The sequence below is a fragment of the Colius striatus genome, chromosome 12 (genome assembly GCF_028858725.1).
Source record: "Colius striatus isolate bColStr4 chromosome 12, bColStr4.1.hap1, whole genome shotgun sequence".
In the NCBI taxonomy this organism is placed as follows: domain Eukaryota; kingdom Metazoa; phylum Chordata; class Aves; order Coliiformes; family Coliidae; genus Colius; species Colius striatus.
This window is the reverse complement of record NC_084770.1, coordinates 6161022-6181858: the sequence shown is the minus strand read 5'-3', so window position 1 is coordinate 6181858 and position 20837 is coordinate 6161022. Positions and strand designations below refer to the sequence as shown.

The window sequence follows — 20837 nt, the reverse complement described above, 5'->3', positions numbered from 1 at the left end:
CCCTGCACTAGCAAAGCCACTTAAGCGAGTTGAACAATGCTGGTTTCTCGGGGATGAGTGGCCAGTCACCACAGCGGCCAACTTCAGTGACATGGGAGTGGTCCTCGGCCTTGAGGCTTGTGTTTGAGCAATGAGTTGCTATGATCATGAACAAACTGTTAGGCTGTGCTTCAGAGTTCCAGTTCTCAAGCACTGATTTCTGGTAAGTGCTTTGTGAAAGAAAGAAGAAATAATTAAAACAAAAAGTCTGCAGTTAAATTAATCTCCTCTAACAATGTAAAATGCATTCTGGGCACCAGTGCTTGAGGCAAGGGCGTTGTACAAAATGACAGACAACAAAATACACATAACTCTTATGTGCCGAGTTTTTATGCTGTAAGGAGAGCAGTTCCCAACACTGGCATATCACCCTCTCTGGTTAAACACTGTGGTTTCACCAGCTAATGACCAATTACTTTAGAAAGGGCTAAGGATTTGTCAAATACTCTTCCTTCGGATATTTCACATCCAGATCAATTTGCCTCAACGCCTCTCCTGCTCAGGAGGCTGGGTGTACTCCCTTGTAACTCTCCTCATGGCCCAGATGCCATGTCCTGCACCTTGCCTCAGCCCTTAGCTTCTTACATAAAAGTCTCCTGCTTCACTAACCTGATAGCCTTCTATGAGAGTGTAACTGGCTGGGTAGATGAGAAGAGAGCAGCGGATGTCATCTACCTTGACTTCAGCAAAGCTTTTGACACTGTCTCCCACAACATCCTCATCAGAAAGCTCAGGCAGTGTGGCTGGATGAGTGGACAGTGAGGTGGATTGAGAGCTGGCTGAATGACAGAGCCCAGAGGGTGGGGATCAATGGCACAGAGTTGAGTTGGAGGCCTGTGGCCAGTGGAGTTCCACAGGGACCGGTTCTGGGGCCAGTCTTGTTCAACATCTTCATCAACGACCTGGATGAGGGGACAGAGTGTACCCTCAGCAAGTTCATTGATGACACCAAACTGGGAGCACTGGCTGATTCCCCAGAGGCTGTGCTGCCATTCAGCAGGATCTTGACCGGCTTGAGAGTTGTCAGAGAGGAAGCTCATGAGGTTCAACAAGGACAAGTGCACAGTCCTGAATCTGGGAAGGAATAACCCCATGCACCAGGACAGGCTGGGGACTGACCCGCTGGAGAGCAGCTCTGCAGAGAGAGACCTGGGAGTCCTGATTGATAATAAACTACATTTGAGCCAGCAATGTGCCCTCGTGGCCAAGAAGGCCAATGGCATCCTGGGATACATCAAGAAGAGTGTGGCCAGCAGGTCAAGGGAGGTTCTCTCTACTCTGTCCTGGTGAGGCCTCATCTGGAGTCCTGTGTCCAATTTTGGGCTCCCCAGCTCAAGAGGGACAGGGAACTTCTGGAGTCCAGCACAGGGCCACCAAGATGATCAGGGGACTGGGACATCTTCCTCATGAGGAAAGGCTGCAGGATTTGGGGCTGTTCAGCCTTGGAGGAGACAAAGAGGGGATACAAGTATTTGAAAGGTGTATGTCAAGAGGATGGGGCAACACTTTTTTTTTCTGTAGTGTCTGGTGATAGGATGTGGTAATGAGCAAAGTCTGGAACACAAAAAGTTTCAGTTAAGGTAAAACTTCTTTATTGGAGTGAGAGAGCTCTGTCACAGGCTGCCCAGGGAGGATGTGGAGTCTCCTTCTCTGGAGGTTTTCAAAACTCACTAGGACATGTTCCTGTGTGACCTGATCTGCTCGAGCAGGGAGTTGGACTAGATGATCTTTACAGGTCCCTTTCAACCTCTACCATTTTATGATTCTGTGAAGTAGCTGGTTGCATAGGTTGATCCGCGTCACTTGGATGAGGTGAGGGGACCAGGATGAAAGTAAATACTTGGCTTTAATGAGTAGCTCTATGCCTTTGTGTCTGTTAAGGAACATCCTTTCCCCTTTTGTGGATGTGAGGAGGTGTATAGCACAGTTCCTATGTCCTGGCTAGCAAGAAACCCAAGGAAATGCTCTTTGTTTAAACTGCATTAACCATTTTTAGTGTAAAGTGTTTTTCCAGCTGAGTCCATGGTTGGATATACTGTGCATTATAGGATGATATTAAAAAAAGGTGATCAAAACCCATCAACATTGAATTTTAAATTTTCTGCAGATGCTGTTCTATTAGTTGCTGCCACCTTTTAAAATTTTTCAAGTGTCTTAGTTTTCCAGAGTCAGTCAGAACAGCATTGGAATAAATATCTTCTTGCCTGTGTCATATCCCTTCAGATCTGAAATGAAAAAGAATGTGCTTAGCAAAACCTCTGCTCTTTCCCAAGATGTAGCAGGGGAAGCTTGCTTTCTTTCTTCACCAGGTATACATAACCTTTTCTTCACAATAAAAATACCTCCTCAGCATTAATTATCCCTTACACATGGTTGTGGGGAAAAAAAGCTACCCCAAATTGGTCAGATTATTTTAGCACAGTCTTCCTGCTGTTCTCACTTTGCAGAAGTAAATAGAGAGTAAATGAGTTGAGAGTAGAGAATTCCAGTTCATGGGTCCTTGATAAATGAAACTGAATACTGACTGAGATGATTTTTTAAAATTTTCACTGAAGAAGGTTTAAATCATGCCTTGATACATTACACATTACAGCATCTTTATGCTTGTGTAAACACTGTAGTTGAAGTTGAGGTTAGTCAGTCTTTCTGGGTCACAAGCTTAGGGAATTGACTGCAAGTCTACAGTAAAACTTGTTTTGGGCAGAAAATTGGCTTTAGCAGTCAATGTTTTATGGACAAAATTTGGTAAGTCTATTCAGTGATTCTTCTGGAATTGAAGTTAAAAACTGTGGGTTGGAATGGTTTCATTTCATGTTTTTGTACCTGTTAGTACAGAAGGACTTATCTGAAGGATTTTCTCTTAGGATGAAGCTGTGCAGCTGGTGACTCCAGGATGGAAACTTAACATGTGTGCTTCCACTTGGCTATGAGGGGAAGCAAAAAAAAAGGGCAAACCCAGAATCTTTAGGATGCATTTAAACTTTTGGGGTTTGCTTTTAGAAAGCTAATACTTATTGGAAGTGAATACCTTTAGAATCTGGTAAATCATAGAAGTGCAGGTGACAGTTTTGATGTGATAGATGAGCATGTTTGGCCAGCGATGGGGAAACTTCATCTTAAGCAGTTGTTTGTTGGCATGTTAGACAGGAATGAGCCACTCCCTGTGGAGGTCAAGAGTACATTGGTATTTGTGTGGCAATTTTGACTGTTTGAAAGGAAGCAAAGCTTAGTTTTGTCAACTGTAGCTTGCAAGGTTTTGAGGTAATATGCTGGAGTAACTTAATCTTGTAAAAGATCTGTATTTTATCATTAAAGAAAAATAAAGATGAGGTACTTCAGTATTGGGAGGATGTAGCTTGCTTGTTTCACTGTACCTCAGTTGCAATATCCATATGTTTTATACGACTTGCTGCAAAATACTTACACAGGTGAGAACTGGGTCTGCAGCAAGACCGACTTGTGTATTAATTTACCTTACTCCTGATTTCAAAGCACCATGAGAACTTTCTGTTTTTCTTTTAGCTCAGATTACAGTGCCTTTAGAGCTTGCTGATCCTGGCTCATTGTTTTATATCATTGGCAGTTTTGAAGCTATTAAAAGTTTAAGTTGCATCTTTCAATTACAAGTTCATAACTTTCTAAAGCATCATCTGAAGTGGAATTTGGTGGGAGTAGCTCATAAAGTCATGATGAGGTGATAAGAGGCATACAGTTGAATGGTGTAAGAAGAGAAACTGATTTTCATCCAATTTTTGAAGTACTGACTTTATTTTTTAATTAGCCTTGACTAAGGGTTTGATAAACTGGGGATGTATGGACTGTGCTGGGCAAAGACAGCAATATTCTGTTAAGGGATTATGAAAACCATTCATATTGTAGAGCTTGGGTAGGGCATTTCAATTGTACTTGTGTGCATAATGCAGTAAAATAACTCCTGGGAGGTTTTAAGACAACTTTACAAGGTGATCAAATTAGAAAGAAAATTATTAGTTACAAATATAATAACTTGCTCAGTTTTACTATAATGGAGTCCTATTAAGATTTTACAAGGTAGCAGGCTTGATCATGTACTTGGTTTGAAGTCAAGTTTGCCTTGTAGATAGCCTTTGTTCTTCAGAAGCTTTACTCAGTTGGTTTGAGTGTGCTTCTTAGAGGAAGGATGCCTGTGGTGGAGGTGACAGGCCGTGTCTGCTCATGGCTGCCAGCACAGGTGTGTTATGGAGCGGAAACCGGTCCCTCCCTGGAGCTGGAAGTCACGGTATGAACTGGTAGGTTATTGATAACCTTTTGTATGTTTAAGAAAAGACAAATCCTTCCATTTAATTGTTTCCCTGTTAACAAATGCTTATCACCAGAGGTTATTGTACTTGTATCCCTTTTAATTTGTTTTAGATCTGGGACTGTAAACCCCAGTTTTAATCTGCAGCAGCAGCTTTAACTGCAGAAAAAGAAAAGAGGCCAGGGCTTCTGAGGGGTGCTTCTCCAGCAGAGTGTCTGTGGAGCTGCTGATGCCACCAAGGAGCACATGTGTGAGCACGGGAATGTTGCAAGTCTTCCCCAGCTTGTTAAAATTGCTTAAGCAAGAACTGCAGTTATTCCCAGTGCCTAATGTGCAGCTTCCTGGTATCAGCTGATTTCTGCCAGTGCTGGATAATTGTAGGACTAGGGGCTGTAAAATACTTCATTCAGTAGCCTGGGAGTGAGAATGAGTGGACTGAGGTAAGGACAGTGTGTCCACACTTCAACACTTCCCAGGGCCAATCTCTACCCCTATGTTACCTCCTTCATTTACATTCTCTCCATGCATCCATCCCCCAGTGCCAGGTCCCAGTGTAGCCAAACTGTGGTGACTTTGTGTCCCAAATGGAGATACAGGATTTGAACTTGGATCCCCAGCAGCCCAAGAACAAAATGCTGTGTGAAGTGGTTTCTTCTTATAATGGTGTTACGGCATTAGACAGAGCATGGAACATGGTAAACCAGCAACTTAGCTTGAAGAGTGACTAGACATTTCAAAACAAGGCAGAGAATTTAAGGAGGTATTACGAGAAAAGGAAGTGGAGGACTTAATATTTTACTTGAGAGGGCATTTACTTGCTTTTCACCTGTCCCCAGCTCTCAAGACAGCATTGGGTACTAATGGTCTTCGATGTGGTAGCTGTTTTCTGTGGGTAGAATGGAGCAGGCAAATAGGAAGCTTGATGTGTCAGAGCCAAGAAATACACTGGTTTTGCTGGTGAGAAAGCAAATGGAAGGGGTTTCCTAAAGCTGTGGGCTGTCTGGGTAGGATCTGAGAACTCTCCCATCTTCCCTTTCTGTTTTATCAGCTTAAGGTGAATGGTGAGTCATTGTTAACTGCTGTGGCATGTTTCATTATTGGACACCTGTCAGAAGAGTTGATTAATAGTCCTGAGCATTTGGATTCAATGTGATAAAACTAATCATAACAAAGTACTTCAGTGCCTAACTTGAAGCTGTGAAGAAAATCCTGTTATCTTATAAGTGTGTGTATATGAAACCTTTTTTTTGCAAGATAAACTCAATCAGTTGAGTTGCAGAGCAGCAGTACTGTTTCCAGAGGCTGCTTTCCAAACCTCCCTGTGATGAAGTGAAGCTGAGATTTAGTCCTGTCACTTGCGGAGTTTCAAAGATACACTTCTCAAGACCTTTGAAATGACATGACAAAAGTTGTAATGGAAACAGCTTAATTAAGAGATACATAAATAATTGTGATGAACAGAAGTGTCCTTTCTTCTCAGTTTCCTGGAATAGCCTGCCTTTTTGCCAGCTGCAGATTTGCCTTTCTTTTGTCAAGTCACTTGAACAATTTGTCATTAACACATTTATATTATTACAGTTTACTTTTGTGTAGATATTCTTGAAATAACTTCTTCCAGGTAGGGAAAATTGTTAAATGTCATCCTGTACTTTCACCCAGAGGGGAAGAGTGAGCAAGTGAAGACTACTTTGAGTTCAGCAGATCTGTATGAAGCAACGTGCAATTTACCAGGCTTGTTTAGTGAGCATATTGAAAGCCCAGTGTAGCTGCCTGAGTCCAATAATTGTACACAATGTACTGCAAGGCAGAGATACCCCTTTTCTGGTAAAAAGGACTAGCAATCTGTAATTTTTAGTAATGAACATTTGCAGGTAGCACAGTCCAGATTTAGCATTTGACGTGGCTACCTTGTAAAGGTTTGATTTGATTTCCTTGTTCTGTAATTTCCAGTGTTGAAGTGAGAGTTCTTGTTGCATGACTAACACATTTCAGCGCCAGTTAAGGCACTTCTGGAGACCCAATGTTCTTCATATATTAAATACTTTATTAATGACATAAGCAGGTGTCAAGGTTAGTTCACAGTCACATGTTTGGGCCATGCTGCTGAATTTTGCCATTCTCAGGTTCATTTTGCAAGAGTGTTGAATGGGATTAACACTTGATGCTGTGCTGCCTCCCCACATGGCCTGTTAGCACCTCAGCTTTGTACCTTTTTAACACAACCAAGTGCAGAATTTCTCTTGTATTTCTTCTTTGCATTATGGTGTTTACTGCAGATTTATTAAGAGAACTGGAAATGTGTTCAGAATATTAAGAGGAATATACTGCTGCAGGTGGACACTGAGTCTTTCTTTTTGAGGTTCAACTCTTCCAGGCAAGGTTGCAGGTAGTTCACTGCTTTTTCATTGCTGTGGGATTGTTTGTTGCAGTGTGCAGTCATCCATTTCTTACAGGAACACAAAGTTTATCCTGAGGCAGAAGGGAGAACTCATGGCAAGTCACAGGGCAGAGCTTTAATCTGTCAGCAGGGAATAGCTGGCTTTTGTGTGACTGTCTGAGCTGCACGTGTATGATGATGAACTTTCGTCTGAGCCAAGAGATAACATTGACAAAACTGAATATAAATCTAATATAAATATTAATAATTTCTGAGAATGGCCAAGCTGTTAGAATTTGGAAGCATGATTCAAAGTTTTGCCAAGTTAGCCTGTGATGACCACTAGAAGTTTTTGTCCAGAAGAAACGAGTTATAAAGAAATTCAACACTTTCTAAAAAAACCCCATCTTGCACAATCAGAGTTTAATGACCAAGGTGATGGCTTTACACTGCCATCATCAGTGTTTAAATCCCCAGGTTTTTTTTGTTTGCACCTGTTTTTACTGATCTCATAACTGGCCATTGTTACAGAACAAACGTGGAATCTGTCAGTATTTCCATTATAAATTTCTGGATTTTTTTTTAAAAGAGCTTAAAACTCAGTTGTAAAAATTTGTTCTTGGCAGAAAACTTGTATACAAAATCTCATCTTGAGTAAGGCTTTTTAATGAATTCTGAGGGAGGGAAGGAAAACCCGGAGTGCTTAGCAAGTTGAGGTTACAGAGAAGGATACACTAAAATCTCCTGTAACTGATACTCAGCTTGTAGAGAAGTAGTAAAATGGAAACCCCTCAGTGTCAGTCCCTTAATTACATTTTAAATTGAGTTATAACAACTGAGCTTCGCTTTTGACTTATTCAGTGAAAAAGCTTTTGATAGAACAACATTCATTGCCAGGCAGGAAAAACAGACCGGAGGGTAGCTGGCATGAAGAAGCTGGCAGCTCTGTAGTGGCCAGTCCTTCCCAGCACTCACTGCAAGGAGGGGCTTTTCAAATTGCAGGTTGCAAAGTGAGAGATGCCTTGTTTATGGTAATGGGAAATCTCATTCTGAAGGAAAGAAGTAAAAATACACCATTCCAATTTGCTGCATTTTTCAGTGCTCTGAGATGCTCTGAGACTGTGTTTAATCAATGTATATTTTCACTGGATTAAATAAACTGGAATATTGGCGTCATGAAAATAAGCTGAGAAGCCTGGTGAAGGATGCTGATGTGTTTTACTCTGCTAACAAACCCTGCTTCAAACCTTAATGAAGCATACCATGTTGCTGAAGGTAAATGCAAGCAAACTGAGCTGTAGACATTTCGCTGGAGGTGCTTGCTCTTTAGTGAGATTCGTCACTAAGTAATGTGAGCAGATCCATATGACGCAAATGCCAAAATTGTTTCCCTGCTGCCATTTCAATGGGAAGCTTGGTGATATTGATTGTTTTCACTAGAAGGAGAGAAAATACTGCAGCAATAGAAGTTCTCAGCAAAATGCTGAGCATCACTCATCTGTTTGAAGGAGCATCTTTACTACACTTTGGGCCCATGGTTTGCTTTAACTTCTGTTAACATGAGTTCCTTTCAAAGGCAGTCTGTGTGTAACTGTCTTGTTCTCATTTATTCCCTCCTGTCTTTTGTCTTTAATAAAAACTTCCTAAAAGTTCTGTTGAGCATTAATGCTGTATATGTTTTGGTGCAGCGCTTGACATGGTACATCCCTGGTTCTTACTGGGGCAACTAGGCACAACTAGAAAACAAATATCCCTGGAAAAGATGCATTTTGTCAGAGCATGGTGTGTAGAACCTGTACCTTCAATGGGCATTTCCTCACCTTCCAGCAGGAAAAGACACACCTACCACTTTCCTGTGGACAGACCAGTTACTGTGTTCTTGTGCCTTCTAGTGTGTCTTCTGTTGTGGCAGGCTTGTTACGTTTAATCCCCAGTGAATTCTGTGATTCTGTATTCTCCAATTACTGTGCTTGCTCCTCCAGTTCCTTTCCTTTGAGGGTGGTCCTCTTCAGCAGTGACTGTCACTGTTCTGCCACAACTTCCACTGAGCACAGAGCCTTTTCTGTGCCAGTCCCAGGGTGATGGGGAAGGTACTGAATTAGCACTGGCTTTAGTGTGCATGACTGGAACTGGCAGCAGCACAGCACAGCAAAATACAGTCGGCCTGATGATGTGTTGATGTCTCAACCCATGTCCTAGAGGACAAAGTTGTTTATAGTGAAAAACCACTCTGGGAGATGGTACCTGTTGGCTCCTGTATGGAAATATAGTGTTAAAGTGGACTTCCAGTCTTCTGATGCTAAAAGTCTCTTTAAGTTTCCTGGGATGCATCTCTAACATCTGTTATGAAATCCCTTTACCTTCACACCAAAACATGACTATCTGCAAAAGCAGCACTGACTGTTTTTTTTGCAGTTTAACAGTATCATGTGGGCTTTGAGGGAGACTGTTGTTCTTGGTTGGAGCCGTATTTTAATACAATTGAAATCTGAAATAAGAATTAGTGTAGATGCCAGTTTCCCTGGTGTGACAAGGTAGAGGCTGTAGGAGTAGGATCTAATTGTGCTGAGCTCATTTGATGAGATTGAGGCAGGCATAGTGGGATGCAGTCAGCGCAGAACAGCTGCATTTTGCCTCCTGTGTCCTCAAAGGAGCAGTTCATCACAATGTAAGTGTAAGAATGTTCCCGCAGAAAATAAAATGAAGTAAAGACAGGGCAGTCCAGCTGTTGACTGAATGCAGCCATAAAGATGAATGACTGGAAAGACTAAAGAGCGAAGAACTGTCTGCAGCACTGCTAGAGTGGGAGTCTCAGTGACACTTCAGCAATGACTTGTTCAAGTTCCTGATGCTCTTCTCCCACTGTGTGAATAAATAAGCAGACCTGGGCTGATGGAACACACCAGTCAAAAGAAGTTCCCACTGGGGCATATAGACTCTGAAAACTTCCATAAATTGTTCTGTAATATGACAGTTTCCAATTATGGGTTTTCATAATAAGAGGCTTATTGGCAACCAGTAACGCAAGCTAACTGTGGAAATTTCTATTGCTTTTCTTGGCCCATGTGCACTTCCTGAACAGTGTGTGCTTTGTCCCAGGTGTACCATTCTGGGCTTTGAAAGTGTGTCAAAACATGCACAGGGCTGAGACCCTTGGGAGCTGGCACTCAAAGCCCAACCAAAAGGAACAGAAAAAGAAAGTGAGGGGCTTTAAGGTGTGAGCCCCAGAAATGTTGCTTGATTTGTTTATTTCCTGCCTTAATGAGTTGAAAGTGCTGATCACCAGTACGAGATTTTTCTTAGACACATGGGAAATAATTTTTACATAGTTATGAAGACAGCTTCAAACCTACATAGCCCTTGGAGGTATATGTATGCAAATATCTTGGATAGCCCTTCCAGTACATTTTGATCAGTTTGTATTGTCAACCTGCTTTCCTCTTAGGGGCACGTGCGGGTGCAGGCTTGTTCTGTTTGTGAAATGTTGAGTAAGCCTTCAAAGAGTATAATTGTTTCCAGAAAATATGTTTTTCATACATACTTGTATTGTCAAAAAAAAAAAAAGGCAGTAATGGATAGTATTTGGGGTTTGTAGGAGCCAACGGTGTGGATTTGCTTGGCATTGCAACTTTCAAATGATACACACTCAGCACAAGTAGATTCTTTTCTGATCACATGCAAGCACTGTGTAATAATTACATCTTTTAAAACATATATTGATGCATGGTAATTGTCTTGAAGTTACAACTAATCCAAAAGCCTGTCTGCTTCTTTCTATCAGATACCACCTGGATATCTTTCTGCAGTACTGTGCTGAAAATGCAGTGATTTCAGAGAATCGTACCTTTGAAGATGTAACCTTACGTTGCTCTCTTCCTCTAATCCACCCCTCTTGAGTGATTTATTCTAGGGACTGTGCATCATAGGTTTTGTCCTGGCATCCACTCCTGTAGTGTTGCAGTGCCTGTTGACATTACCAGAAAAAGATGGCTGGGAGACAGTTTAAAAAACCCCAACAACTTAAACCAAGGAGAAAAGAACACACACACAAAGAAAAGAAAACCGGTTCCAGTTAGTAGAGAGGGTTTTGCTGCCAGTGTGGATGGGGCATAATTTGATTTAAATGACTTTTGAAAAACAGTTCTCAAAATTGTTCCATGCATTTTCTTCCTGGCTACTGTTGAAAATATGGGGCCGAATATTTTCTGTGCTGTTTCAAACCAATATGTTCTGGCAACCTCATAGCTGGGCCCTGTGCATTAGACTCTTGTTTCCAGTTCGTTGTGGCCTGGAGTGCAACACACAGCTCATGAGATGCACCAAAGTGGGAGGTCTTGCGAGGAGCAGGCAATACAAAGACCCAAGGTACAAGGAACATTTCACTGGGGTCCAGCAGGGAGGCTGCCAGTTTTAAGGGCCTCTTTTATGAAAAGAGTTTGCTTGTAGGAGATGGAGGAGCTGTGTGTGTCTCATCAGATTTTGTGAGCATGAAGGAAAAAGTTGATTCCTGGTTGTTGTTGGAGGCTGGATGCTGAACTAGATCTTCTACAGCTCCCCAGGGTCAAACTTTTCTCACTAGGGAGATTTGCTATACAGATAATGGGATATGACTGAGTATTAATCTCTGCTTCAAGTGTGACAATATTTAGCTGCAGAGAACAGTAGTGTGTGGGTTGGGAAGCCACGACTGGGGCACAAGGTGTTTGTACTATCACTTCTGCTTGAGGGAATCCTGTGTTTTTGGGAATGTGTGTGGGAAGTTCAGTGCAATAGCAGTAGGTATTCTGAAAGCAGAGGCTGTTTTGTAGCACCAAGTCAAATCCCAGGGGTGGCAGCAGGAGTGGAAAGTGTGGAACAAGCTTGTTGGTGGAGCTATAATAATACACAGCTCTTTGTAATGCTGTTAGCAGTTCTTACCAGGTTAGCTTCTCTACAAAGGAGATTGTATGGTCTTCCCTGCAAGCAGACAGGGGGATACTGTCCTTCCCCAGGTTTCCTTGACACTGTTTCCCTCAGCAAATCTAAATATCACAGAGCAGCTCTGAAGCCCAGAGAGATGTGTCTCAGAAATATTCCCAAGCAATCCTTGAAAAAGTTGTACCTGCCAAGAGCCTACTGTGAGCCTTTGGCAGCTCTGCTTTCAAAGCAGCTTGGGGCAAGGGGTCTGCTTTGAGCTCAACTCTTCCCTCTGCAGTCTGCAAAGTGTCTCCCTTTTGGAGTGGAGTGGTGTGATCCATACCACTGGTGCCATGGCATGTGGGGTGCCTGTGCTGAAGCAGGGAGCAGTTTCTTCTGACAACTTTTTCTTTTCCTGCCTCTCAGCAGTTGGTAGGGAGTAGAAAGGTCAGGAGTGTACAGATGGAGCTGTTTAATTTGTCCTGTCAGGAGAACCAGATGAAATGAACCTGAGGGAACGTGGTCCTGATCCTAGGACTGTGTATCCTTGTGGCAGTGCTGCAAGAGCCAGACTTGTGAGAGATGGATCTGAGGAGATGGCAGAGAGATGGCAGGAAGGGGCTGAGGAGAGACAGAGTCAGAGGCCCTGGGTCTTGTATTTGATGATATTGAAGTGTTGATAAACACATTTGGAAACAAACTAGGTATGGGATGAGGGCTTGGGCAACCTGAGCAGGGAGCTTTCAGAGGTAAATGATAGGTCATAGACCAGATAGGGAGTGGAGATACATCATGAAGAGACAGTTCTTTTGGCTTTAGGAGAATTGAGAATTTTCCCTGTTGATGCTTTTCCATTTGTTATTCTGTTTATTTGTGCACAGTGGTAGGAGCGGGACTTGAGCTGGACTTGGAGGGGACACAACTGTAACCTGTGATGTTTAGATACAGCCTGAAGCACAGAGAGATGACCGACAGTTCAGGAATGGAGTTTATTGGTAGAAGCAGGATGAAGAAAAGATGACTGGAGATATGGGGATTTTGTCTGTGACTAATAGTTACTTGTGCAGCTGCCTGACAAGCCTGGATGTAGGGCTGTCTTCTATGTCTGCTCGGGATGGGTTAAACCTGGATGCTTACTCTGATCACTTGAATTAACTCTGCAGTAAACACCTCACTTTGCAGGTTAGTCTGAGCAGGGAGGATGCAGGATGCTGATGAGAGCGGGGGAGATACCTTTGGGGATTCAGTAGATTTGATGAGCATAGTGCAAATCTGTCACTATATTTTGTTATGAAAACAAATGCTTTACACTTCATTTGTTTCTCTCCCACCTCTCACCTACTGAAGCGGGAGCAAGTCAGAGAAAAGCTCTGAAAAGTTACTGTTTCCAAGAAGCCTTTGCATACGTTTATGCCTTTAAATCCACAAGCAGGATGCCTTTGTAGTGACTGCTGTAACAAAACTGCATGTGACTTTGGAGAATAACAGAGGCCACCGAGGAGGAGCAAGTAGCCTTTTCCTAATCAAGAGGGAGAGGTTTTAGTTTGGATGTTTGTATGATTATTGCATCCAATGTGATGCCTGGAATGTAAACTATAATGTGCTGTTTAATATAGAATAGCTGTCCTGTGGGCTGTTAGAAAGTATTTCCAGTGATTTAGAATGAAAAGATTGTTAAAAAAAACCATCTAACCCCAAGCCACGACAAAAAATCCCATCTAACCTTACTGTTATTTTAAAAGGAATGCTGTACCTGCTTCTACTGAGACTAGTCATCTTTGCCTGGTTGTTTTCTTTGCTAGAGCTGTATGTGGGATCATAAACGGAAGGGTGATTAGGGCAAGTGGTTTTTTTCTTATTGGAGGTGTCATCCTTTCTTTATCCAAGAAGGGGGAGCTACAGCAAGCCATCCTTTGTTTTGTTGCTCTTTTCAGAAAAGCAAAGCTCTTTCTTGCAATATTTATGGTAGCTTGGCTCTAGCATTTATGTATGAGCTGTGACAGCATCCTCATGCTAGCCAGGCTCCATTCTTACTCCCTTGTGGGCGAACGTTAGGGAACTGGCTTTTAAGTGAAGCCTGTTTAATATGGCAAAAGCTGGGAAACTCATAGATGCAGGTGTTTGCACTATTGGTAGGAAATGTGGTGTTTGTATCAGTGTTGTGGTAGCAACAGTCTTTTTAATGGTGAGACAGCAGTTTGGTCCAAAGCCCCTGTTTTCAGCTGTCTCCCTTTGAAATAACCACTTTCAACCTGTTTCTGTTTCTCAAACTTGTTGCTTAACTAAAACTCAGCTGCAAAGATGATCTGTCTCCCTACCCAGTGTAGTGCATAATACCTTGTCCATAGCTAAAGCAGAGCTTGTGTTTGACAGAAGTATTTTTTGGAAGAAAGATACCTTACCTTGGTTTGCAAACCTCAGAAGACTCGCTTCAGTTGAAGACATGGTTTCCCTTAGAGCTTTAGTCCTCACTGTTTAACGTGAGCTCCCTGCCTACTGTGGATCTATCTTCAGTTTCCACTCACTGATAAATCCACTGTGCTTTTCTGTAGTGGTATGAGGAGTCTCTTTGTGCATTGTCTGTCTGTCCCAGTAAACAGAGCTACCACTAATGGCTCGTCGCTGCTAAACTCGTTACATGTTTTGGGTCTCATTGCTCATGGCAAGGCATTTTGGCTGAGAGAAGAGTTGTTTTACTGTATCATCTCCATTGTTCCACAAGATCCTTTAGAAAATATTCCTTTTAATACTAGAACTTTGAGTGAGATGAAGAATTTAATTTCTATTGAATCTGTGTCCAAAACAGCTGTAGTGAGGATGATCCTGCTTCCTTACCTGCAAGATGCTTTCAGTGAAGGGGGTCCCTTTGCACTAGCTTGTCTTGAAAACAGTGACCTTATATGGAAAGTTTTAGCCATGCAAGGTTCATCCATCTAACTGTCTACTTTAGCAGTCATCTATGTCTCAGCTTCAGATCTAGGAGGATTCATAGATTGCTTGTAAGGATCAGAGATGAATAAGGAAGAAAAGCGAACCTATTAGTATCAGGCTTAAACACTTGGGGGGGCCTTTATTTGCTTTTATTGGAAAAAGCCTGGGGGTTAATAGCTTAAAGATGATAGAAAATCACTGGTCTGGTTCAGTAGTTTGAGATTATAGAGTAATTGAGGAGGCAGAAACAAAAACCTCATAGCTGAACTGAGAGTAAACAGGCCTGGGCTTTGTCCAAGTGCGGATGTGAGGCTTAGGTGGAGAGTCTGTGAAAAGCCTGGAACAAACAAGACAGGTATAAGAATGTTTCTGGCAGAGAAAGCAGTTTCTCCTGAAGCAAGGAGGTAACACTTGTGCTTTCATAGGCCCAGATTCCTAGTTCAGTTTTCTGTTGGAGCAAATTCCTCCCGAGTAAGGACAATTGTTCGTTTGATGGCTACTTGTAGACTGGCCTGGATGCAGCGAGGTAATGGCTCTGCTGTCCAGATTGTATGTATCTATGCCAGGGTATTCTTGCCCAATAACTGGTTTTTATTATATTTATGGTTGAAAAGTGATTTTTTTTTTCATTCAAAGATCTTGTGTTTCGTTAGCTATGACTTTACAAACCAATCACAGTGGGGCAGAAACTTGAGGCTTGTTCAGTGATAGATATTTATTCAAAGCTGGAAGAAAACTTATTCAGCCACTACCTTAAGACATTCAAATAAGCAATTGACTTTCAAAATGCTTATTAAAACTTTTAAAAAGATTATGATTAAAGAGCATATGCCAATAATACAACCATAAGGTTGACATTTGACTTCCCAGTTGAGGAAATTTAAGGGGCTTTAACCATGCATCCTGGGATGTTTGGATGGTAGTAGGGTCATACATTTCATGAATAAGCAGCAAGGGAGAATCTACTCATGGGTCTGTGCACAGTCAGCTGCATTGGCAGAGGATGATGCTGCGTGTGGCATATGTATGGCTACACAAGAGACTTAGCCAACTGTGTGCTTGTTTTACTCCACATCTTTGATAAATACCAGTATGTTCTGACTGTATGCATTATGTAATGTACAAGCTTCAATAGCATAATAAGACATAAGAGTGCAATATCATCAGGTTTTGGTTTCTGAGATGCTGCATGTAAGAAATTCTTATTCTGTCACGGTCAAATTTGCTGCTGCTCATATGCAGAAGAATCCTGCTCTTTGGAATTTGTGTGATGAGCTCATGTTGGCCAGCAGCTCTGATCATCTTAAATGGAGTAATTGTATCAACTGAGCTCCTGATTTTGTAAAGTCTTATGCAGCTTTCCAGTATTGTGATCTACAGCTTCCCTAAATTTTTGGTGTGATGTAAGAAATCTTGTGTGAAATTCCCTGCTCTGTTATATATGAGGTCAGCCTTAACGATCCGTCTTGGCCTTAAAAAGAAAACAAATCCTATCGCCTGTGCTTGCCAGCATCTGGACATTTTGCTGCTCTACTATGTGTGGAAGTTGTGATTTTGTGCACTTTGGAAAACTTTACTTAAAAATCCATTTGCAAATCCATAAGAAAAAGTGTGACTGGGGGCTTAGGTAGGCACAGCTGGAGTCTCATGCTAGCTAGTGACAGCAGTGTATATCCTCTACCTTGAGGGAAGCATGGTAATTTAAATGCATAGAGCATTTAAAAACAAGTCTGTATCTGCTGCCTTCTTTAATGCAACATAAACTCTTCAAGCATAAGCTTTTCAGTGCTGCATCTTTAGAGAAGCACTTCGTAGCATTCAGATATTCGATGTTGTTCATTGCATTACATATAGAAAGCTTTGTAATTTATCTCCTGAAACAAATCTCACGCTCTCCAAAGAGCAACTTGGAGGGAAAGAAATTCAGGCAAAGCCTGAAGGGGTTGAACAAAATGAGCTCCTGCTGCAGTTGCACACTTGCACACATCTGGTGCAATTGAAATTTAAGAGCTGAATACATCCACATCTGACCATGATAGAGTCCAAACATTACTGTTGACACTGGTTTTCTTTTTGGATAGGCACACTGGCAGAGTCACTAGTGTGTGGAACCTTGTCAGCTCTCTAATCTAATAGACTGTTCTTGCCCAGACCGTTGTGTGTCAGTATTTTATGTACCAAATAATCAGCCATTTTCCTACTTTCTGCCAAACTTTTCCTCTTTTTGTCGCAATTGAATGTTTGAGTCAAAATCTGCTATGGTAACAAATTATATGCATCTTGAAAAATGAAAATAAAGATGGAGAGTCACAAAAGGTAACAAGAGTTCAAAGTAATGTCATCTGAGTTTTTTTTAAAGGCTTGAGTTCAACCCCAGTTTAAAACTGATTTTATTTCTGTCATGTATTGTAAAAAGATTATAAAGAAATGGGTACTGCTTGAAAGCATGGGTGTAGATCTGAATATGTGAAACTGTGAAAATCTTCCCTGTAGAAGTCTGATTTGATCTATTTGCTTTTTAGTTACTAAACAATTTGTAATGCTTTTTGGATTGAATTTTTCTTACTTGGAATAGTTGGCTTCAGCTAGGGCTCGTTGAGGCTATTTATGCTTATTTCTAGTGACTCTATCATATAAAGTATGTTACCAGACAGTGTTGTGGTTTTTTTATTGCATTCTTTAAAGGGCCTTTCACTTGCCTTGCTGGTGGCTCAATTTGCTGCTGTCGTGTACTGGTTTAGCAATGCTGAGGACAGGGGTCTTTGGAGGAGCATCTCCAGAGGGTTACCTGCCTGGTGAACGTCAGTCAGTACCAGCTGGAGAGGAGCACAGTTACTGGGAGGGTCTTGGAATGGGGTCACCCAGTTTGTTTGTGATTTTTAATGTTTAGTAGTTTATTTCTTACTCCATGCTGATTCGAATCTTGCACTAAAGTAAAACAGCTTGAGTGAGATGTAAACATTTTATAAACGAAAACCTGGATCTAGATTTCGGGCCAGGTAGGTGCTTGCAGCTCACTGTTGGTTGCATGAAGGTTGCCAACAAAGGCACATGTATCCAAAGTATCAACCATTTTGATCATGATATCCTGAGACAGAGCAGTTTCTGTTTCGGTCACATGCAATGAGTGCTGCCATCCAGGTCCAGTGTCTGCTTTACTGGGACCTGAGTTCTTCATGACTTTGTTTGACATGATTATACATATGATTTCTTCTCCCCTTGGGCCATTGATGCTCTAAAGTGGGGACAAATCTGTAACAATGGTCTGAGTTACCTGAATTACGAGACAGTTAATGGTTAAGTAATTTGTACTTTAATTGAGTTCGTTCCCCTCGGTAATTTAATTAGGAAATTTGTGTAAGTAACAGCAATAATGGAATGCCTGTAACAAAAAGACTGGAGCCTAAAATAAATAGAAAGCTTGGTGGCTTACCAAGCTGCCACAGTCCAGTTCCTGTGCAGGTCACAGGGCACTGTGTTCTCTGATCTGTACTTTCTCAGTCTGTTCCTAATTGTGTGTTGGGGAGCTCTCACAGAGATGTGCTTTGACATGATCCCAGCATTCACTGGAACTGGTTGAGTTTTGGGACTTCCCAGGATGATTTGTGTATCTTGATGAACAATGGTCTAAGCAACTCATTAAATTGTAGCGTATCCTCCTCCCTCTCTGTGCTTACTCACAAGTTCTGGAGAGCCGATTAGAGGCTTGGCAGGAACTGTATGGTTATGCTCTAGATACGCTTTGGATACATTATTGTCACAGTTGAGGTATTGCAAAAGCCATGCTGTTCCAGTCTTTATCCTAGTGAGGTACCTCTTCTGATTGTGCAATATCTGTGGCTAATTACATGGCAATTGCAGTGTGCCACCAGCCACCTACAATTCATTGTCAGCTCCTTGGGGATACAGATGAAAAAGGAAAGATAATGTTTTCTTTCTTCAGTCCAGTGATTTAGCTTGCCTCTCTTTTTTTTCCCTCTTTTTTAATCCCCTGCTCCTTCAGATAATAAAGCCAGATGGTAGTGACAAAGAAACAGAAGCCACGCATGAATCAGATGTCCCTGAGGATATGTTGGGGTCCTGCATTCCTCAAGAGACAACGAAAGGTGATGCTAAAAGTCCAGATGTCATTATAGAAGCTCACTTGGACGATAATGATGCAGAGCATGTACAAGACCACTTGCAGGATGTGTTGTCTGATGACATTAAGAAACTTTCCCTGGATGCTGGAGAAAAGGGTGAGTAGATTACTGATTTAAACCTTTATTTGAGCAAACTGATGAACTATTACTTTGTTGCCTTGCTTTGCTGCAAGATATAAAATACAAGCATAAAAGCTTAATGCCGTATCACTTCTGTCCCTTTCTGCTAAACTGCCTTCATAGTTCTGAATGGCTGTTAAGGGCTAGGTTTTATGTAGTTTTGATTGAAGCAAAGTAAATCTGCGAAACAGAAGTCACACCTTTAGATTTGCAATTCTCAGAGCTGTCTCGGGACTGCTGGTTCCTGTTTAATTCAAGATGCTGCTGTAGCAGTTTCCCTCTTTGCAGCTTGGCTGGCCAATCTGTGTCTCAGTTTGGGGATAAGAATGTATTTCCTTGGGGGCAGTTACGTTTGTTGCTGTTTTCAAACAGTTGAGTTATGAGCAACTTAAAGATTTGGTCCATTTAAAAAGAAAATTGCACTAAAACCTAAAGCCAATTATGCGATTTGTTTTGAAGGCGAACCTGTTTTATTCTGAGTCTGAATTCAATCCAAACCATCAAGTGTTGCTTAGGGCAAAATAAAATAAGCTCCCCTGTCCTAAACTAAGCTTATGCTGCTCTTTGCATGTCCTTTCTAGTACTAAATCCTTTCCTGAAGAGCTGTGTGTTGAAAGGATTCTGACAATTGGCACATTGAACATGTGCCTTTGGCTGCTGGTGAAAAGTTTGCAGGGACAGATACTGTGGTGTGTTCCTGATGGTGCCCCAGTTGGCCAGAAAACATGGCAGTAACTTGGGATGAAAGTAGTTGCTGGTCTCTGACAAATCTTGGTGGTGATTGTAAAGCTATTCTGTTTAATACCTTATGTTTTCCCAAGAGATTGCTTTTGAAGATGCACAGACCTCTGCCTATACTGTTGGTAGGCTTCCATTTTTCACACCCATCTGTTAATAAAACTGGAAATAACATTTGAGTGGAAGTGTTGTAGTTTATATGACAAAACATTAGTTTCAGCTCATGAATGGAGCTGCCACCTCACCAATTTGTGATGCTATTTCCTTCTGGGTACTCCCACTGTCTTTGACTTACTGCCAAGGCATGTGAACCGACTTCCATCTTGTTCTGTTAATTTCCAGCACACGGCTTGAGTTGGGAGTTTCTTGTCTTGTCTGCAGGTGTTTTACACAGCTACTTAATAACCTCATCTTTTTTGCAGTCTTGGCCACTGTCTTATAGCTGTGTGCTGCTGAGCTGCCACTTTGACTCAACAATTCTAAATCTCCTAAAATGCTCCTCAGTCACATGTTGTGTTTGCTGCATCTCTGTTGCTTCTGATAGCAATGCCAAATTACAATTAGAAGAAATATGTTCTAGTTTGACACCAGCATCTAAAATAAATACAGACTTGAGCCAATATTTGGCTTTACTTGTATGACTGTGCTTTAGTGTTAAGGCTTTGTGAGAGTTACTCTTATGGGTGCTTTGTAGTTCCTTGAGATGTTCCTTGACTGATGTTGAAGGTTATCAAGTAGTCTTTTAAAATCTGATCCATCTGAGTGGATTTTGCCGTTGGATTCTCTCCCTGGAGAATAATTGTAGGGCAAATGTTAGACCAGCTCATTGTCTACACGGTTGAAATCCAGCCTACTTTTCCATTTCGGTTGCCCAAGCCAACGGTTTTCTTTTGTTTTCAAGGCCTTTTCATGTTCATCCTTAACAAGCCTTGTGGCTGGTATAGATGTGCCAGTTAGATTCCTGCTGAGTTTGTATTTTGCTATCACCTCTTGTAACAGTTGCTTCAGCTTTTTTGGATATACACCCATATGGATTTTTCTGGTTTCTTCTTGCTGTGTTTTTTTTTTAATTCCCTCCTTTTTTATACATATAAAGTTTATGATGCTGCTTTTTCTGAAGGTGGTTTTGAGCAGTTGATGATTGCTTTGGCTTGTTTCCTGTCTTTTGTGCAATTTCTCATATCATCACTTATCCAGATTTTAGATCTAGTTATTCCAGCATCAGTGATAACTGTTATGACAAGAGATCCTGCTACAATTCATCCTTTACAGGGGTGGCTCAAAATGCCTTTTTAAAGGACCAAACATAGACTTT

At 41.6% G+C, this 20837-nt stretch overlaps 1 protein-coding gene across 1 annotated transcript in view; it reads left to right on the top strand.

The window, feature by feature from the left end:
• The window catches only part of DIS3L2 (DIS3 like 3'-5' exoribonuclease 2), a 188814-nt gene that overhangs the window by 40582 nt on the left and 127395 nt on the right, over positions 1-20837 (top strand). The window contains exon 7 of the mRNA XM_062006087.1: positions 18526-18760. Within this exon, the coding sequence (XP_061862071.1) occupies positions 18526-18760 (235 nt within the window). The remainder of the gene's footprint in view (positions 1-18525; positions 18761-20837) is intronic.